The sequence below is a fragment of the Camponotus vicinus genome, unplaced genomic scaffold (genome assembly GCF_025532165.1).
Source record: "Camponotus vicinus isolate PSW18456_S1 unplaced genomic scaffold, iyCamVici1.0 SCAF_6, whole genome shotgun sequence".
Taxonomy (NCBI): domain Eukaryota; kingdom Metazoa; phylum Arthropoda; class Insecta; order Hymenoptera; family Formicidae; genus Camponotus; species Camponotus vicinus.
In genome coordinates this window covers 2,663,743-2,680,175 of record NW_028141978.1, presented here as the reverse complement: position 1 = coordinate 2,680,175, position 16,433 = coordinate 2,663,743, and the positions used below count along the sequence as shown (strand labels likewise).

The 16,433-nt window shown below is 40.4% G+C and overlaps 1 protein-coding gene across 21 annotated transcripts in view; it reads right to left on the bottom strand.

Annotated features, from left to right (window-relative positions):
- Heph (polypyrimidine tract-binding protein 1 heph) overlaps window positions 1–16,433 on the bottom strand; it is a 364,683-nt gene that overhangs the window by 165,033 nt on the left and 183,217 nt on the right. For 14 of the 21 annotated variants that reach the window (XM_083103263.1, XM_083103264.1, XM_083103265.1 and 11 more), the window contains one exon: window positions 1,541–1,597. The exons of 6 other annotated variants lie outside the window; for them this stretch is intronic. In XM_083103263.1, coding sequence (XP_082959389.1) covers window positions 1,541–1,597 — 57 coding nt within the window. Of the gene's footprint in view, window positions 1–1,540; window positions 1,598–1,969; window positions 1,987–16,433 lie in introns of those variants that run through there. One more of the 21 variants, XM_083103283.1, reaches the window with a different exon arrangement.

The window sequence follows — 16,433 nt, the reverse complement described above, 5'->3', positions numbered from 1 at the left end:
TTCGAATTTACGCTAGTTTAGAACGTCTCTAAAATAATCAAATTGGAAGAATAGCCTATCTTTTCGAACAGTTAATCCGACTCGCAAGAAAAATAGATCGTGCCAGACGTACTTAAGACAATGATTAACTATTAAAATCTCACTTAGGGAAAGATCGAGTCATTCAAGTTCTCGTGATCGTTATCTTCCTAGCTTTGCGCGATATCGCTCTTTTGGGAAGACTTGGAATCGGTAAAACACTTCTCGCGTACCGTCCAAATGCAGTTTAACTTCGTGCGGGTCGGACTGTCTACAATATAAATATCGAAAATGGTGGAGCATCTGGAGAATCGTGATAAACGGCCCGAAAATTTTCCGACTCCCTCTCTTTCCCTCTTAGCGAGGCCTCCCTCGCTCTACCAAAGCGTGAAGCTACACGATCGACCGTGACAGAAAAGTTCGTGTGAGCGTCTACTGCAGTAGTAGCTCGCACACAAGCAAGTGGTTACGAAAATTCGATGCCTAAGGGAACGGCTAAGTTAAAGGTACCGGGAGTACCATAAATCCGTTTAAATTGCAACGACGACCCTCGCGCGATCCGGAGATCGTGAGCAATTATCCGTCAGCTCGCTGCCTCTCTCGTGGCTCGCCAATTCTTCGCATAACTCGCTGTGCATCTTGGCATCTTTCCACAAGCCATACAAAATCGAGCAGAAAAATATCGAAGGCATTAAAAATCGAGAGAAGAATCTCGAGCGCTGATCTCGAAAAATTTCCGACACCCAATTATCTAATATCGCGATTGTTACAAATGCAATATTCATTATAAAATTATTATAAAAATTTATAGCTTTTTGCAGTATTTTTATTTATTATAAAATTATTATAAAAGTTTATAATTATTATAAAAATTTGTGTTTTTACGCCAAGTACGTTAAATTAAAGTCAACAATGTAGTGCATAAACAGGTAGGCAGGCACGCCTCGATAACGATATTATCTGCCGATAAATACTGCAAATAGAAATAAAAGGTTTGGTAAAGAGAGGGGGGCGAGATTATAGTTATCGCCGTTGTCGATGGCCTTCGCTCAACCTATTCCCCCGTACTTTTACGATCGTGGAAGCACTACTTATTCGGCCACGGTGTTACGAGCGCACGCTCGAGAGCTGGCGCGCATGTGAAAGAACAATAAAATAAATGTCGTAACGCAGCAATAAGATGGTCACGTAGTCGAACAGAAGCACGTAATGGCGCGACATTTGTTTCGCCTTCGCCGCACGAGAAATAGAAGCGCGCGATAAAATTTGCATAGCTCGATAACGCTCTCGATTCGACTTAAGGACTTTCCGGCCGTGGCTCGTAATTGGCCGGATCAATTCAAATTTTAAGGAACTTTCTTCAAACCATAATTCGCAATTACGTATGTGATGAGAAAAGTATATTCAAAACATCTGAACAAGTGCGTGACTCTTATATAATATATGTGCGATTATACTTATATAATATCTTAATATTTTTTCAAGATTGCATGAGTGTGTATATGATGTGAGTCAAACTTACCACCGGAAACGGTGCTGTAGGGAACGGACGAAAATTCGAAAGGTCTGGAATTCTTACCTGTAAAGAGAAAGATAAGGAGTTACTGCTATATAATAACATCTTAGTACTTGATACACTTTAGTGTAAAAATATATTTCTAGATCGGTTTGATTCGTCCCTGAAATTCTTTTAAAATCGAGTCCAATAAAAATCGTCTCAATAATCGTACAAAAGATACGACTCTCTGAGAGAGCTAAGTGGATAAAGTCGTGATAAAAATAAAAGGAGAGAATTAAAGGGATCAAGAACCGCGCGTCGGACTTAAGCTTTGACCATCACGGTCCGTTGCAAGTCGGCAGGAAATGCAACCCGATTCTTCATTCTTCCTTCTCTACTTTTATTCCTTTTCCGGCCGATTCCGTGACCGTGAATTATTCGCAAGAAACTTACCCAGAGCCGCGATAATCACGAGTCTAATTCTTCACGAAGAAATCGTAAAACATTGTCGGACCTCGCCGTCGTAAATTTACAACAGACGTTATCCGGCGCGTTTTACCATCTCGCTTTCGCAGACATATGCGTACGACGAGTGATAAGCGATTGCACAGGCGTAATTAGCATGCGTATTGCCTACAACATGAAAGAAACTGCAGAAGAATAAGTCGCGTTTAGTTAATTGAAAATGAGAAAAAGGAACGAAGGAAGGAATGGAGGCAAGCAGGAAGGAAGGAAGGAAGGAATGAAGGTAAGAGCGAGCAAAAGAAGAACGAGGAGGAGGCGGCTTCTCCAGTCACCAGCTGCAACCTGTTGAATTCGGAGATACGGAGAGACAGGGAATCACAGGCATCGTCCATTCGGCAACTTTGGATTACTATGAAATTGTTTTATTACTCTCCGCACGTGCCGTTTCGGTATCTGTTTGCTGATGACATCTGAGCCCTCGTTCGAGATATAATTATCAGAGATTCATGGACCAGAAAATATTATTAAATTGTATGAAAATTGATAATATTATGATATAATTTTTAGAATACACATGTTACCCGTAGAAGAGATAAAAGCGAAATAAATGTATAAAAATTTTGAAATAAATTCCATTCAGTATTTTCTATATCGTTTATTCTAGATCCTTTATTGATATGTGTGGAGAACAAGAAATGAATATAGCAATAAGTGAATTGATTATTTATTCAAAACATTTATTCAATGCAGAAACATTTCTACATATTTTCTATTCGAACAAATTTTTCCAAATGTTTTGCAAATGTGTAGAAAAATGACCCAGATCCTCGTATATATACGATATGAATTTTTATAATGAATGCACATATATAGCGATTCATAGGATTTATCGCAACATGTCAAAGTTTCAGTTCATTGAAACTCCAAAAGTGAGGTTGTACGATGTATTCCTGTCGCATAAATCAATCGTTTGATCGCGCCGATAATTCATCGTCGCAATTTTTATTCCATATTTCCAAAAGCATCACATATTTTTCGTATGTTTTCGAATCGCGTAATTTTCTTTCTCACTCGTAGAGAAAGTAAATCCCTGAAGCGTCACAGAAGAGTCGCTCGCCGAGAGAATGTCTGAATGCCAAGCGTGGTTAAGCAAGGACAAGGGCAGCCGGTTTCTTTTACTATGCTCTTTCCCCGTACTTCTTACGTCGAGAGAAGAAACGAATAGCCGACTAGTCTATATGTCCCGAGGACGCATTCTTCTCTCACCGAGACGGAGAAAACTCCGTCTCGATTAAATGCGCTACCTCGAGCTATCTCATATTGCCAAGGAGATCTCTCCATCCGGGGCATTAATCGCGCGTGCTGCTAAAATAATATCTTCCAGCTTTCATTTCACATCGCGCGATACATTCTTGTAGCTGAAAAAGATTTCTAATTAAAATCCTTTATACACTCGAGAAATCGCTCGAATAAATATGCTCGTCTACTGAATCAAATCTTCGTTTCGGCCAATTAATCTGAAAGCTTTTCACAAGGGACTACATCCGTCGATCGAGGAGATAGGAAGAAGCTCTACAAGAGTTTACGAGAGTATCAGATTGAGTGTGCGACAAAGATGGAAGACTCTCGAAGTGACAGAGAAGGCGAAAGAAAGAAGAGGAGAGTGCAACGACCAACTTGCACGTGGCCGCACAGCGTATAAAGCGTATAAACGTCACATTGCGAGGCGAGCCACTCTTGTGCATTCCGCGGCTTCAAGGTTGAGGTCAAGGTACACCTAAGTGTCCATCGTCTGAAGTTCTGAATTCTACGAAAGCACGGAAACATGGGCACGTTACCGCACATTCTCCGATTAAAATGCGAAAATCTACTCGCGATAAAATTGAAACTTTCGAAGAAGTAGAAGCAAATCCGAGAAAAGCTAAACAATTTTATCTTAAATCTTAAAAAGAGAGAAAATTAATAATTGAAAGTTATAAACATTATTTAAATACAGAATTATTTTCGCGTGGAGAATTTTTTAATCGTAGCATGTTTATTCGACGATTAAAACTTTAATTGATATTTCGTTCATTTAGAACCGCGACCGAACTGATAAGGCGTATCTAGACGACAAGATTGACATAACGTGTTATGCACGATACAACTCGAATATCGTCATCGGTCGACGCTCTTGTTTCGGCCTCGACGTCCGCTTCCGGCCGGATGCGATAGAGATCTGTTGTACGGCCGTTTCACGGTGGTTGCTTTCGATGTGAATATCTTTTTTTTTACGACACGAAGGATATATCCGCGTGGCGGTCACGCATGTAAAGCACGTAAAGCACGAGGAAAGCGGATTGGGAAGTCGGTTGGACCAGTCTCACACCGCGTAAGAATTGCGGATTACGCAATTGTAATTCCTCGAAGACTGTAAGACTGCGGTTGCACGTGCAATGAGTTGCAGGAATCGATAGCTCAAAGAAGTAGAAATTACCGCAATTCATGCAGCATTCTTGCACGTGCGTTATCCGTAAATTTTTCCGACGATTCTCGCTTCGCGTCGAAATGTTATCCAGAAAATGGCATCCTTGTCTTGATACACATTATCGGATTGTCATCGACGCAAATGCAATAACGCGATTAAATATTTTTTTAATAACATAATAGTAAATTAGTACTAGATATTGCATTACATTGAAGCGTATATATTTCGCGCAATTGTTGGAAGAAAAAGAAATCTCGAAAGCAAGAATACAGTAAGATAAAAGAGGTATAGAAAAGAATAAAGTTTGTATGAAAAAAGAAACAAGATAATCATTTGCATTCATGTCTTTAAGCCCTTCACTTCCTTGAAGATTTTTCGCAAACACCGAAAACAATTTCATAGGATAAGTAAAAGAAGATCTACAGAATCTTCTTGTTTTTCCGGATTTAAACTGTTCGAATTATTGTCCAAGTTCTCAAAAAAAAATACGAGGGAGATTTAAAGAAGATATCGGACAATCGATTTTATCTCTCGTTGAAAGAAGATATCAGAGAGAATAAAAGTTTTGGGAAAAGACGAGGGAAATATATGCATATACAACGTGCATATGGAAATACGGATTTTAAGCGAAAAAGTTCGAATATTAAGTTTAAAAAAATATATTTAACTTAAAGTCCTGAGTGTCGAGATTTCCGTCCAATCGGATTTCTTCTCTTAAATTTATCGCATACAAAATCCCTCTTACGATAAGATATATTTTCTAAAAAAATATAGTTATTAGCGTGCAATAAATTTAGATTAAAATGGAAGTTGGTCCTGTTAAGGAAGAATTTTTCTAACTCTTTCAAGCACGCTAAGGAACTCAACAGCGGTTGGAAAGTAGCCATAAAATCATCAACTAATTTTCATCAACGAAACTACTATTCGCTCCTTTTTTCTTTCTAAAAAGTTCTCTGTAGTATAGTAAAAAGTAAGAAGAAAGTATCGTCGTAACGTTTCGGGAAAATTTATGAAAAAAATCAATAATACTCTTAAAGATTTAAAATGAAAATTTTTCATTATTATACATATTTAATTTCTGTAAATTGCAATATCATTTTGTTAAAACCTATCACTTTATTAAAAGCATCGCGAGGCAAAGAACACTTATCCTTACAAAGTCAAAAGAGAATCGTCGACTTATCCTTCCTCGCTTGCATCCTTTTTTATTAAGAATATCGTAATGCTTGGAGTTGCAATATTTTTAATTTGCGCGAGTCTTGCTATAATCATACTTTTTCTTGAATCTTTATATATCTCAAAATATCTTAATATTTATAGCTTGATATTTTAATATTTTACGATATATAAAGCTGAGAAATATGAAAAGGTATATGAACAGATTCTCATTTATGGCCTTCCTCATGTGCATTACGCATCGAGTATTCCGAGATGCAGTAAAAGGTTATAGGTGAAGAAATCTTCCGTAAGATAATAAAAAGTATACGAGCGGAGCAATGGAAAGAAATAATTCTAAATCAAAAGGGTCGCTCACGTGTCAAAGTAGCAATCCGATCTCCCATGTCCCTTATATATAAAGCATACATCCTCTTAGTCTTTCGGAATTGTGACTCCCGGGTACTCTCTTGCTGAGAGTGCACTCCGAGCTAAGGATAGCATAAGTAATCTTTTTCTGATTTTCCGAGGAAACGACGTCGGTTGTGGAGATCGAGAGAGGACGGGCGGTAGGGTGGAAACCCTCCTTGACTCGCGCAATATATGCCGTAAAAGACTTACGGCTCCCATCTGCCGAATTTTACTTTCAAAGCGACGCGTTTGCTATAAACTGCAGTCGAAACAGTTCGCGCGAATTTCGAAGTATTTTTGAAATACGAGCGAGCGAAGGGACGATTGATAACTTTTCATATCCGTAGAGCACGCGCTTGATGGAAAATCATTGTCAAAAATTTACAACTATATATTTTCTATAGAGAAATTCGGATGATATAATATAAAATATTTTTAAAACTCTTGGCTTTTTTAGAAATATTTTCAAAATAAATATTTATTTGACAAAAATAAATGAATAAAAAAACAAACGAAATGTCCATCTTTCTATCGATCGATTTCTTTGATGTCCATTTCTACTTTGTGTATCTCGTTCCGTTCCATTAATGGATATAAAACGTTTCCACGCGCCAACAATAACGGGATTCGCAAAGTGCCCATGACGAAAAGGATTAAACGGAGCGACGTCCGGTATAACGGTACCCGCGTCCTAACACGGTAACCAATATCCGAACTTCGTAAGCCTACATGAAGGTCAGGACGCGTTATTACATTATTGCATTATTGCATCGGTGCATGCTACCCGGCTTGCATGTTCATCGAGCTTTCGAAGCGGTATACAATGGCGGTTGACCACTATGGAGTAACCGAGTCTGTAATCACAGCATGCCCATGACGTCCCTTGAAAATAAACAAGTTCCCGGCACAGATAGAACAAGCATGCGAAACATCATCCGTGAAAATATATCTTTAATCTAAAAAAAAATATATTCTTTAATCTAAAATGATTCATCTCTAGATAATATCGACACAAAATCCGACGATTTAAAGGCCATATCTCGCTTCGTGATTAAAATAAATATTTTCGGGACAAAGTTTTCCTTCGGGCGGAAATCGATCTTCTTGAGCGACGTCGAGGCTCTCGGATCGAGATATATTCGCTTTGCCGTTCCTGGCACGGCGCGATATTCGTCATTAGACGAAGCGTATCTGTTTCATTCGACGATAACGATCGTGGGATAAAGCGGGAACTCGGACGTGGAGGATGAACGGCCGGAACGCCCGAGGGCGGAGGATATCCTGACATCTGTAGCAACAACGCGTGGACTGTCACGATAATGTGACAGCCGAGAAACACGCGAAAGCCCTTAGCGGCGTCGCGACGCCCTCGTTTTCGCGTCGTCGGCGTCAGCCGGCGAGAAAGGTACGACAGTTTGTGCTTTATTTGGTCGCCCGATTTCATGACGAGTAAAACCAGGGAGGGAGGACGGCGGGGCGTATCGGCGGACGGGGGTGGCGAACGAAACAACCCGGCGAAATCGCGTCTGCGGGGATCGAGAGGAACTTTTCCGCGTTTCCCGTTATACACTTCGAAGCTCCGCGGAAAAGAAATAAAGGCATTTCCTCGTCGAGTAACGATCCTCGCGTCTCGACGCTGTTGGAACCTTAGAAAATAATAAGAGATAAGCTTTTCACGGCGTCGACGTGTCGGAAGATTTATCCGCCTGTAAACCGAGGAAGCAATATTTTCTCCTTCGACGGAAACTGTAGATTATTTGGCGGCGGTGATCGTTTGAAATCCGTATCGCGCGATTTTCCAACTGCGCTGTATACTTCATTTACAGTCGTCAAAATATGTCTGACGAAAAATATTTAAAAATATTGTTAAAATCCGTGTCTCTTGTTACCTTTAAGCGAGTCTTGATTTGTTATTCAGATCGGTCGCGTTATAAATATTTTAGTCTGTACAATCTCTTTATATCCACTCTATTCTTTTATATATCATTTTCTCTGTATCAAAGGGATATTCGTTCTCGTTAAATAAATAAATAAAAACGATCACGCCCGTTATGTTAATTTGCAAAATTGTCGGTAAAAAGATATCTATTTCAGGATTGTTGGGAACATGCGAAAATTCCCAAACATTCTATAGACGAGAGCGCGCGCTCGTCGTGTGCACCGTCGCATGTGCATCGCGCAAACATACTTATCCACGAGGCGGATGACGACGATCGGGACGATGAGGAAGGGACGGGGATACAACAGGAGCAGCATGAATATCTCAGTCGGCTTATTTACATATTCCTTCTGCAGATATTCACGGATAGAAGATGATGCGCGATAGGATCGAAGTGGAGGAGCACTATGGAAACCTCGTTGGAAAGGAAAGGAAGAGGAGCATCGGGCGACGCTGGACGCTTCTTCGTCGCCTTGGAGATGTGCACGCGCGCGCAGGATAGGAGTCGAAGAGAAAATATGTATCTCGTCGTTGAGAGAAGAGGAATTTCAGACGACGCGTAAAATATGCTCTCTTTAGAGAGAGGGAGTCTAGTGAAAGCGATGCGTTAACTCTCGATGAATCAGTCGAATGCACTCTTATAGCCTTGTCTCCATAATTCTGCGATTTCTCGACATTCTCTATTCATCGCAATTGTAATACAGGTGGAGAAAGAAAATGAATCGTCAATAACGTCAGATATGGATTACAGTTAAATATATGACGACCGAGCTCAGGAAAGTGAAAAAAAAAAATAGGAGAACAATAAATCGAAACGCGAAGATGAATAAAAATCACAATTACAATTTCTAGCGAAACTTCAAATCGACGCAATGCCGTAATTATTATCGAAATAGCGCGATACCTCGGTAATAATTTTCGCAAATTTCCCCGTGCATAATCAATTCGAAAAACCCTCGCAGAGAGAAGCATCGCGGCGTGAAATAATTAAACAATTTACCGGCAACTCGAGCATTAAGTAGACTTAGGAGTCTACTTCGGCTCGTTCTCGCCTCCCGGCACCGCAATAATCCTCCCAAGAATATCCAGAAATAGCTCTCGTCGCGTCGCGGCGAGAGGTACGAGAAGGGAACAGACAGAGAAGCTCGCCGATATTCGCGCGAGCTGCGAAAATGCACAAGCGTGTGTAAACCAAAAGTTTGTTCTCGCAACAGGGGGACGAGAAGATGGACGGTCCGGGTTCTCCTGACATGCTTTACGCCCTTTAATCCACGAGAAGATGTTCATTTGCATGGATAAATCCTGATGATCCGCGTCGACGAGAGCGCGATTCATGTATGTCCGACAAAAGACAATGCGCGAAACCGGTTTATCATAATAATAGAATATGCGACTCTTTTTGTGATAAAGAAAGCGAGTCGTAGATCACAAGTCTCCCTCCGTGTCTCGACGACTTTACGTTGTCCCGTCGCTTCACGTGCCACAGGACGCTTTTTAACATTACACCGGTGAGGAGAGAGTGTTGCGCGCTACGTTCTTATTTTAAATAAGAAAATTTAATCTCGCATATCTCGTTTGTACGTAAAAGATTTCACGGGTCGTAATTTTATACGGCTTTTAAAAACCGCTCGTCTCCCTCTTCTTCTGTGCAACACCTCTCTTGCGAAAAATGGCGAAACCCTTTCATAAAGCCACGCGAATTCCTTTACCTCCCGCCTCAATTTATTCGTCCTCGAACACACTTCTCGTACAGCTCGCACGATTGGCAGACACTTTCGAGATGGTGCAATCATGCCAAAATAAAGAAAATACATCCTCTCGCCTGGAATAGGAAGAGGAACGATAGGAAACGATATCGCGCGAGTTTCATCCACGTCGCATCGCGCAGAAAGTGCTTTCGTTGTTATTCGTAGGGCAACGGAGAAATAATATTTACCTCGCTGCATATATAACGTCAGATGTAAGCGTAGATTTAAGCTTTATCGCGCTATACGAACGCTATACGCGCGGCTCTTGTAACTATAGCCCGTGCTTTATAGTCACCTGCATGGAAATTATCGCGCTCGCATTATCTCGAGGTAGCGTTTACACCTCGATGAACTAACACGACGAATACGCCATCGATAGGCTGCCACGATGCCTACTATTATTATGCAAAAACTGCAATATGCAATGCTCGGAATAAACACGTCGCTCTATCTCTCCTCTCTTTCGCTCGAACCGGAGTCCTCTTTGTATTTTCAAAAAATTAATCTCGCTAGAAAAAAAAAGGAAAAGAAAATAACTTGCGTCAAAGATCGAGTGTATGAATTTTTAGAGAGACTTATTACTTGATCGAGAAGGAAATAAACGTTCGGAGAAACGTCTTATTGAAGTGGCTCGTGCAAAGTCAGAATGCAAGAATCGTAACGTCATGCGGGAAATGGAGATACTCGAGGAATGCGCGATCGGCTATACAAAGGAGCGACCGATTTTCGCAATAAAGTGGCACCGCTATCCTGCCAGCAGACAGGCGCTTCCGGCATGACGGGGTCGAAATGCGCACAATAGTAATTCGTCACACAACGGGCGAATAGCCGAAACGGTTGCATCGCGCGGGTCACTGAAATTCCAGCGGAAATCATTCCGCGAACGTCCGTCCGACCCGCTGCCGTCAAGCCCCGACAAATGTAATCCTCTTACAGACCGTTCCTGAGTAGTTACATGAAAGATGCGGTGTAATTACGCTCAATCGTACGTCGGACATTAAACCAGCGACTTCTTGAGGCTAGCGAGGAGTTCGAGAAATTAAATTAACCTATAATTTTATATATTGACAATTTTATATACAATGAAAATTAGTGAAAAATTAATTGCAAGTTTGACGAATTTTCTTATAACGCGATTTGAGCCATATTATAATCTCTTCGCTCTCCGCAACGTTTGGTGCGTTCGCAAAACAGGAAGAGAAGACGAAGACGAAAGCGTGGATGCGAAAATGTCGCGGATAAAAAAAAGAAAAGAGGGGGAAATGGAAAACTGGCATAAAGAGCGGAGGAGATGAAGTTTGCGACGTGGGTGACGCAACCACCTTCTTTCGCGACACGCTGCCACGTACAGACACACGCAGGCTGACTTAAAAGAGATTTACGTGCGCCGAACTTCTTTGTCGTGTAGCAAGCCGCGAAATGGTGTATCCAAGACGACAGATTTTTTTGTCGCTCCCATGTTGTGCCCGCGTTAAGATGCCGCCCGTTCGGAACTCTAGGTGGCTAGATAAGAAAACTGAGAGGGTCTTGTCTACGATGCGACCGTTGCTTACAAAGCGACACAGAAATGCATCAAAGAAGAATAATAGAAGACGAGTAAATTCACAATGACTGCGAAACAAGCAATTAATTTTGAATTGGTAAAGAATGAAACCGGAACGTTCAAGTATCTTACTCGAATTAAACGCGCCATTTATTTGCTGTACAGATTCATAAAAATTTATTTTCTAAAATCTTTCGATCAGAGAAAAATAAGAAAAATTTGAAAATATATTTGAAAGAAAATACACATTATAGATTATTTTATAAAATTACATTATAATCAAATTACCATAATATCGCGTAAACATTTCTGTCAACTTTCGCTTATATAACATAAATCTCGTAGAAATGTCACTCTGCATTTTTCATCGAGGACTCGGAATTCGGTACTTTGGCTAGTTTCTCTAGCACTCTACGTGCTAATCCGAAGATTCCAACGATTAGCAGCGAGAGATCGGGAAAGCGATGGTGAGAGAGAGGAGAGGGAGGAGAGGAGGGGACAGCGGAAACGTGATTACGAATTCAGAGGCCGTCGTCACGTCGACAAGGTGACAAGTTCCAGTTATCGAGGTTTCAAACGGGCCACCTGTTTTCCCACTCCTCGCAATCATACTCGACCTGACATTCCATTACAGTAGATGAAACGCCGGGACGATGGATACGCAAGTAAGCTCATCTCTCGTGCAATCGCGATACGTGAATATCTACGTATGTTTCAAACGTCAAGTGGTTTCTCTTTATTAATATTTACTTAAAAAGCGTTTTAAAATAAATTTTGAAACAACACTAATTTCTTTTACAACTATCGTTATTTTATAATTGCTCGCGATTTCTTCTAATAGTGCTCTTGCAAAGGTCGAAAATAACTCCCGATACGCGTCATCGACTCCTATCCACGTCCCATTTTTCAACGTGCGCTTTTGATTTAAGGCCGACACGACAGCTCGCTCGTACAATGGACAACATCAACGAAAGCATTCCTATCTCGATTATTTCATTTTATTTTTTTTTTCGACGAAGCCGACTTTACAACGGATACATCAACCGGCGCATATTCGGCGATGTGCGAGCGATGTTTTCCAGCTGGTTCGCTTAACAAATAGATATATAACGACATATAAATGAATGAAATTTTCGCGCGAAATTCGCGTTGGATTGGAAGCAATAATTTCCCCGAATTCTGCCAGACAGTTATTTTATCTGCATTCTTTCTCAATTTATCGCCAATAATTTCTTTCCATTCAAATACGTTTCCGGATAACGTTTCGAAGCCCCATTTATAAGCAATTTACAATATCAAAGTTGCAAAAACAATTATCCACGCATTCCTGCGCAAGAGAGAGAATGCTTATAAAAAAATTTCTCTTCCTTTTTCTTCTATATAAAATTTTATATCGTATCGTATCTCTTTATATCGTATCTCTTTTGAGAAAAATTATCGATATGCGGAAACGTACGTAATAGAAAAGACCTGCCACATCGCGCGAACGCAACTTATGTCATCGCTCGTCCCACCGCGAAAACGAACGTCGCGTGTCAGCATGCGAGACTACGCACGTCAGAGTCGCCGAGTAACTACGTTAAGCATACGCGATGCACGAAGCGCGTATTTCGGGAATATTCGAGAGAGAGAGAGAGAGAGAAATATCAGGGGGAAGTTGCTGGCGCCCGATGCGGCGCGTTAATGACAGGAAACCGGCAATATGAACTTGACGGCTCGGTACCGCATCCCGCACCGCAGTAACGTACCGACAAACCGCAGGGCCTCACCGTCGCGGCCCCCTCGCCATCGGTTTCTGTCACTGTCTCCCGTTGCTGCGCCAACCCCCGTTGACTCGGTTACCTCACCCTCGTCATTAACCGTCGCTCTTGTCGAGACGAACCGCGCTCCAAGATATATCGCGAGCACGGGCGACCCGAAAGTAAATAAACGCGCGTATCGATTTACGGCACGGCAATACTACCCGTCATCTCGGAATATGATGGATATAATGCATAATTAAAGAGATTAATCGATTCTAAAATTAAAGAGTCGAATGAATAAATCGCGATATACAATACTTGGAAACATAAATCAATGTGTATAATGTAATACAATTTTCTAGCTCGAAAAGAGAGTTTTAAAGTTCCACAATGCAGGCGTCATGCGTCATCATGCTGGCATTATAAAGAAGGGGCAAAAAAGCAGATCGCGATCGATGCAGAGCGCGATCGTCCGAAAGAAACAGCGGCTTAAAACGCGTTTATTCAGTATAACTAGTCGTTAGCGTGAAATTACAGTCCCTTGCGCCTTGCAATTACCTTCAATATCGCGATTTTCAGCTTCCTCCCCTCCTCCGCCGCTTTTCCCATCGCCATCGTTTACAACGCTGGCGTTAAATTGGAACGCGGTTAATTATCATCTGTGAGAGCGGTGGGAATTAGACATTTCGCTTTCTATCGCGTCGGCTCCATTCAGCAGAAGAGCTGCGGTCAAGCACGGAAAATCACTCGTAGAATGGAGCGTATAGGTGTGTAAGTAAGTTTGCTAAATGGGTTACACGATAAACAAGTTCAAGGATAAAGATATAACAGAGACATAATCATTATTGACAAACACAAGGTGAACAAAAGGTTCTATTCTTTCGTATATACATACAGATACATATATTATTAAAATTATATACATAATTATATATAAATTTTTTATGTATATATAAAGATTTCATGCATATCTGTATATATATGTACATATCAAAAATTTTCCGCAAAATCAGGCTTTTTATAAAACATCGATCCCTCAAGATCAATGTTTTATAAAAACAGGCTTTTCGTAAAAAGACTGAATTTAAGCGATAAAACAGTGTATTATCTTTATAATTGTAAAAGTCCCACCTAAAAATATCTGCGACATGAATCTGATCTCAATACGTCATTCGGAATTGAATATCGTTCACTTTTGATAAATTAAATGAAAGTAATAAGTGACTCTATTTTCTTCGTCGTTTAATATCGCTGTGTAAATTTATATACGAATAAGATAGAATGCAGAGGATGCGAGAAATGTATGAATGAGTGTGTGGGTGTATGTGTGAAATAACAAGGGAGATGAGAAAGAGAATGAGACGAAACTGCCCGTGGCGAGGATAAAGGTAAATCCTTAGCCATCCGACTCTAACGTCATTAGATAATTAGTTATGTAGACCACACGCTTCTTGAAGTTGCGTGTATGAGTAAGCGTTACGTTTCGTGTAGTTGCATGTAAGAGAACGACGATGGAAAAGGAAACTTTGTTCGCGATGGACAATCGTCGGCGATGCGCGTTGAGTAATTAATGAGACGTTGGATATAACGCTGCGAGTGATATTTTCGAAACGAACATGCCGTATGCAGACTATCGTGTCATGTCACTGACTTTGGCGAATTATTTAATAAATTAATGCGAATTAATTAACACTGATGTTAAATTTATTTTTGTCTCGAAGGTGACAGTGGACCTTGAAAATACAATATTACGCAATATCTCGCAAGCTTTAAAACGTAATTTTTAATATCGTGAAGAAAAACCTATTATATCTAAATTGCCAGAATTAATATGACACGATTTATTGATCAAAAATATATACCAGGCATATAACATACAGATTTTTTACAAAAAAAAATTAAAATGTATAGAATAAATTTAATAATATGAGATACAAAACTCCTAATATGTATGTAATGATTATTTTAAAAATGCAATAACCATATTGTTTACAAAGAAAAGATTGCGGAATAACAACTTCATGATGTAATAGATTCGGAAAATATAGGATAGAAATAATGTGGAAGAAAAATGGTCAGTCAATCGACATTTTTCGCTTTATCGATCGCCAGTAGAAAATTGCTACGTCCTTCGGTTACATTCAAAGCAATTGCACAATATTTCCCTACGGCCGTAATAACGCGTCATTTTTTTGCTTAAAAGAAGATAACCCTCTTTCCGGTATCGCCTTCAAACAAGCTGTCGATCGAAATGCAATAACATGCATGATTACTCGTACCGTTTTAAAGTGATGCGATAATAGCGATCAGAATAAGCAAGAAATATTTTAAGAAAGATTAATATTATCATTATCATCATATTCGCGAAAAAAAAGGTTTCTACTCTTCTCGCAGAGCTTGAAAAATGTAAATAATGTAAAAGCAATCATGAAATCCGTATTATGGACTTTCTCTTCTCTTTATCTCTCGTTGTATCAAATAAATTATATTGCAATAAATCAAATACATCATATTGCAATAAATAAGCGCAGATCAGTATCAGCCTTCTAAAGTCACATCTAAAGGCGAAAGTGCAAGCCGCATGCAAACTGATATCGTCCACGAAAATATGCCAGGGAGAGCGACCGAAATGCACGGAGCGAATCGAAAATACGGGGTAACGTTACTGTATCCTCCCCCGCGTAAAACCTAGAATGAATTGCGGTGAGCGTGTGTTGTAAGTGGCACCGTACGTACCTAAAGACTCGACGATTCGCGGTAAGGTGGCTAACGATAATTTCTAGTCGGCGTCACGTGCCAGCGATATAAATCACATCCCTCTTCCCCGCCTACGCTACCCCCGCAACCGTCGATTCCTCCTCCGGCGGAGAACTTGCCCCTGCAATTACCTAATACGTCCGCCACGTTATCCCTAGACACCATCGGCGCGAACCAACCCTCTCTCTCTCCTGGCGTACTATCCATCGACTATATCCGACTCCTACCCTTCGACCAACCCCGCAGGCCGCTAACTTACGTCCCGAGGTCCAATAATAGATCTAGACAACCGCAGCTTGTGATGGATTCCCCTAAATCACCACGCCGCTCGTCGACGAGGGGGAATTGCGCGTCGCAACCCCTTTATTGGTAAAAGAGAGAGAGAGAGAGAGAGAAACGGACGACTCTGGAGAATTGTCACTAGATCGATTCTCTCTTTCGTGAAATATCGTCACGTCGATTGCGGAATCTCTTATAAGTTTTATATAAGTTAAAATACTTTGGAAATCACATCTTTAATAGACAATTTAATTGTATTAATATTTTATACAAAAAAAGAGAGAAAGATCCAAGAAATCACTTGAAAATAACTGATATATATATATAAGAATGTGAAAATAAAATACATAAACTACTTTCTTTTTCTCCCTTTTTATATTATATTAAAAAAGATGGAGATACTCTTCTTTT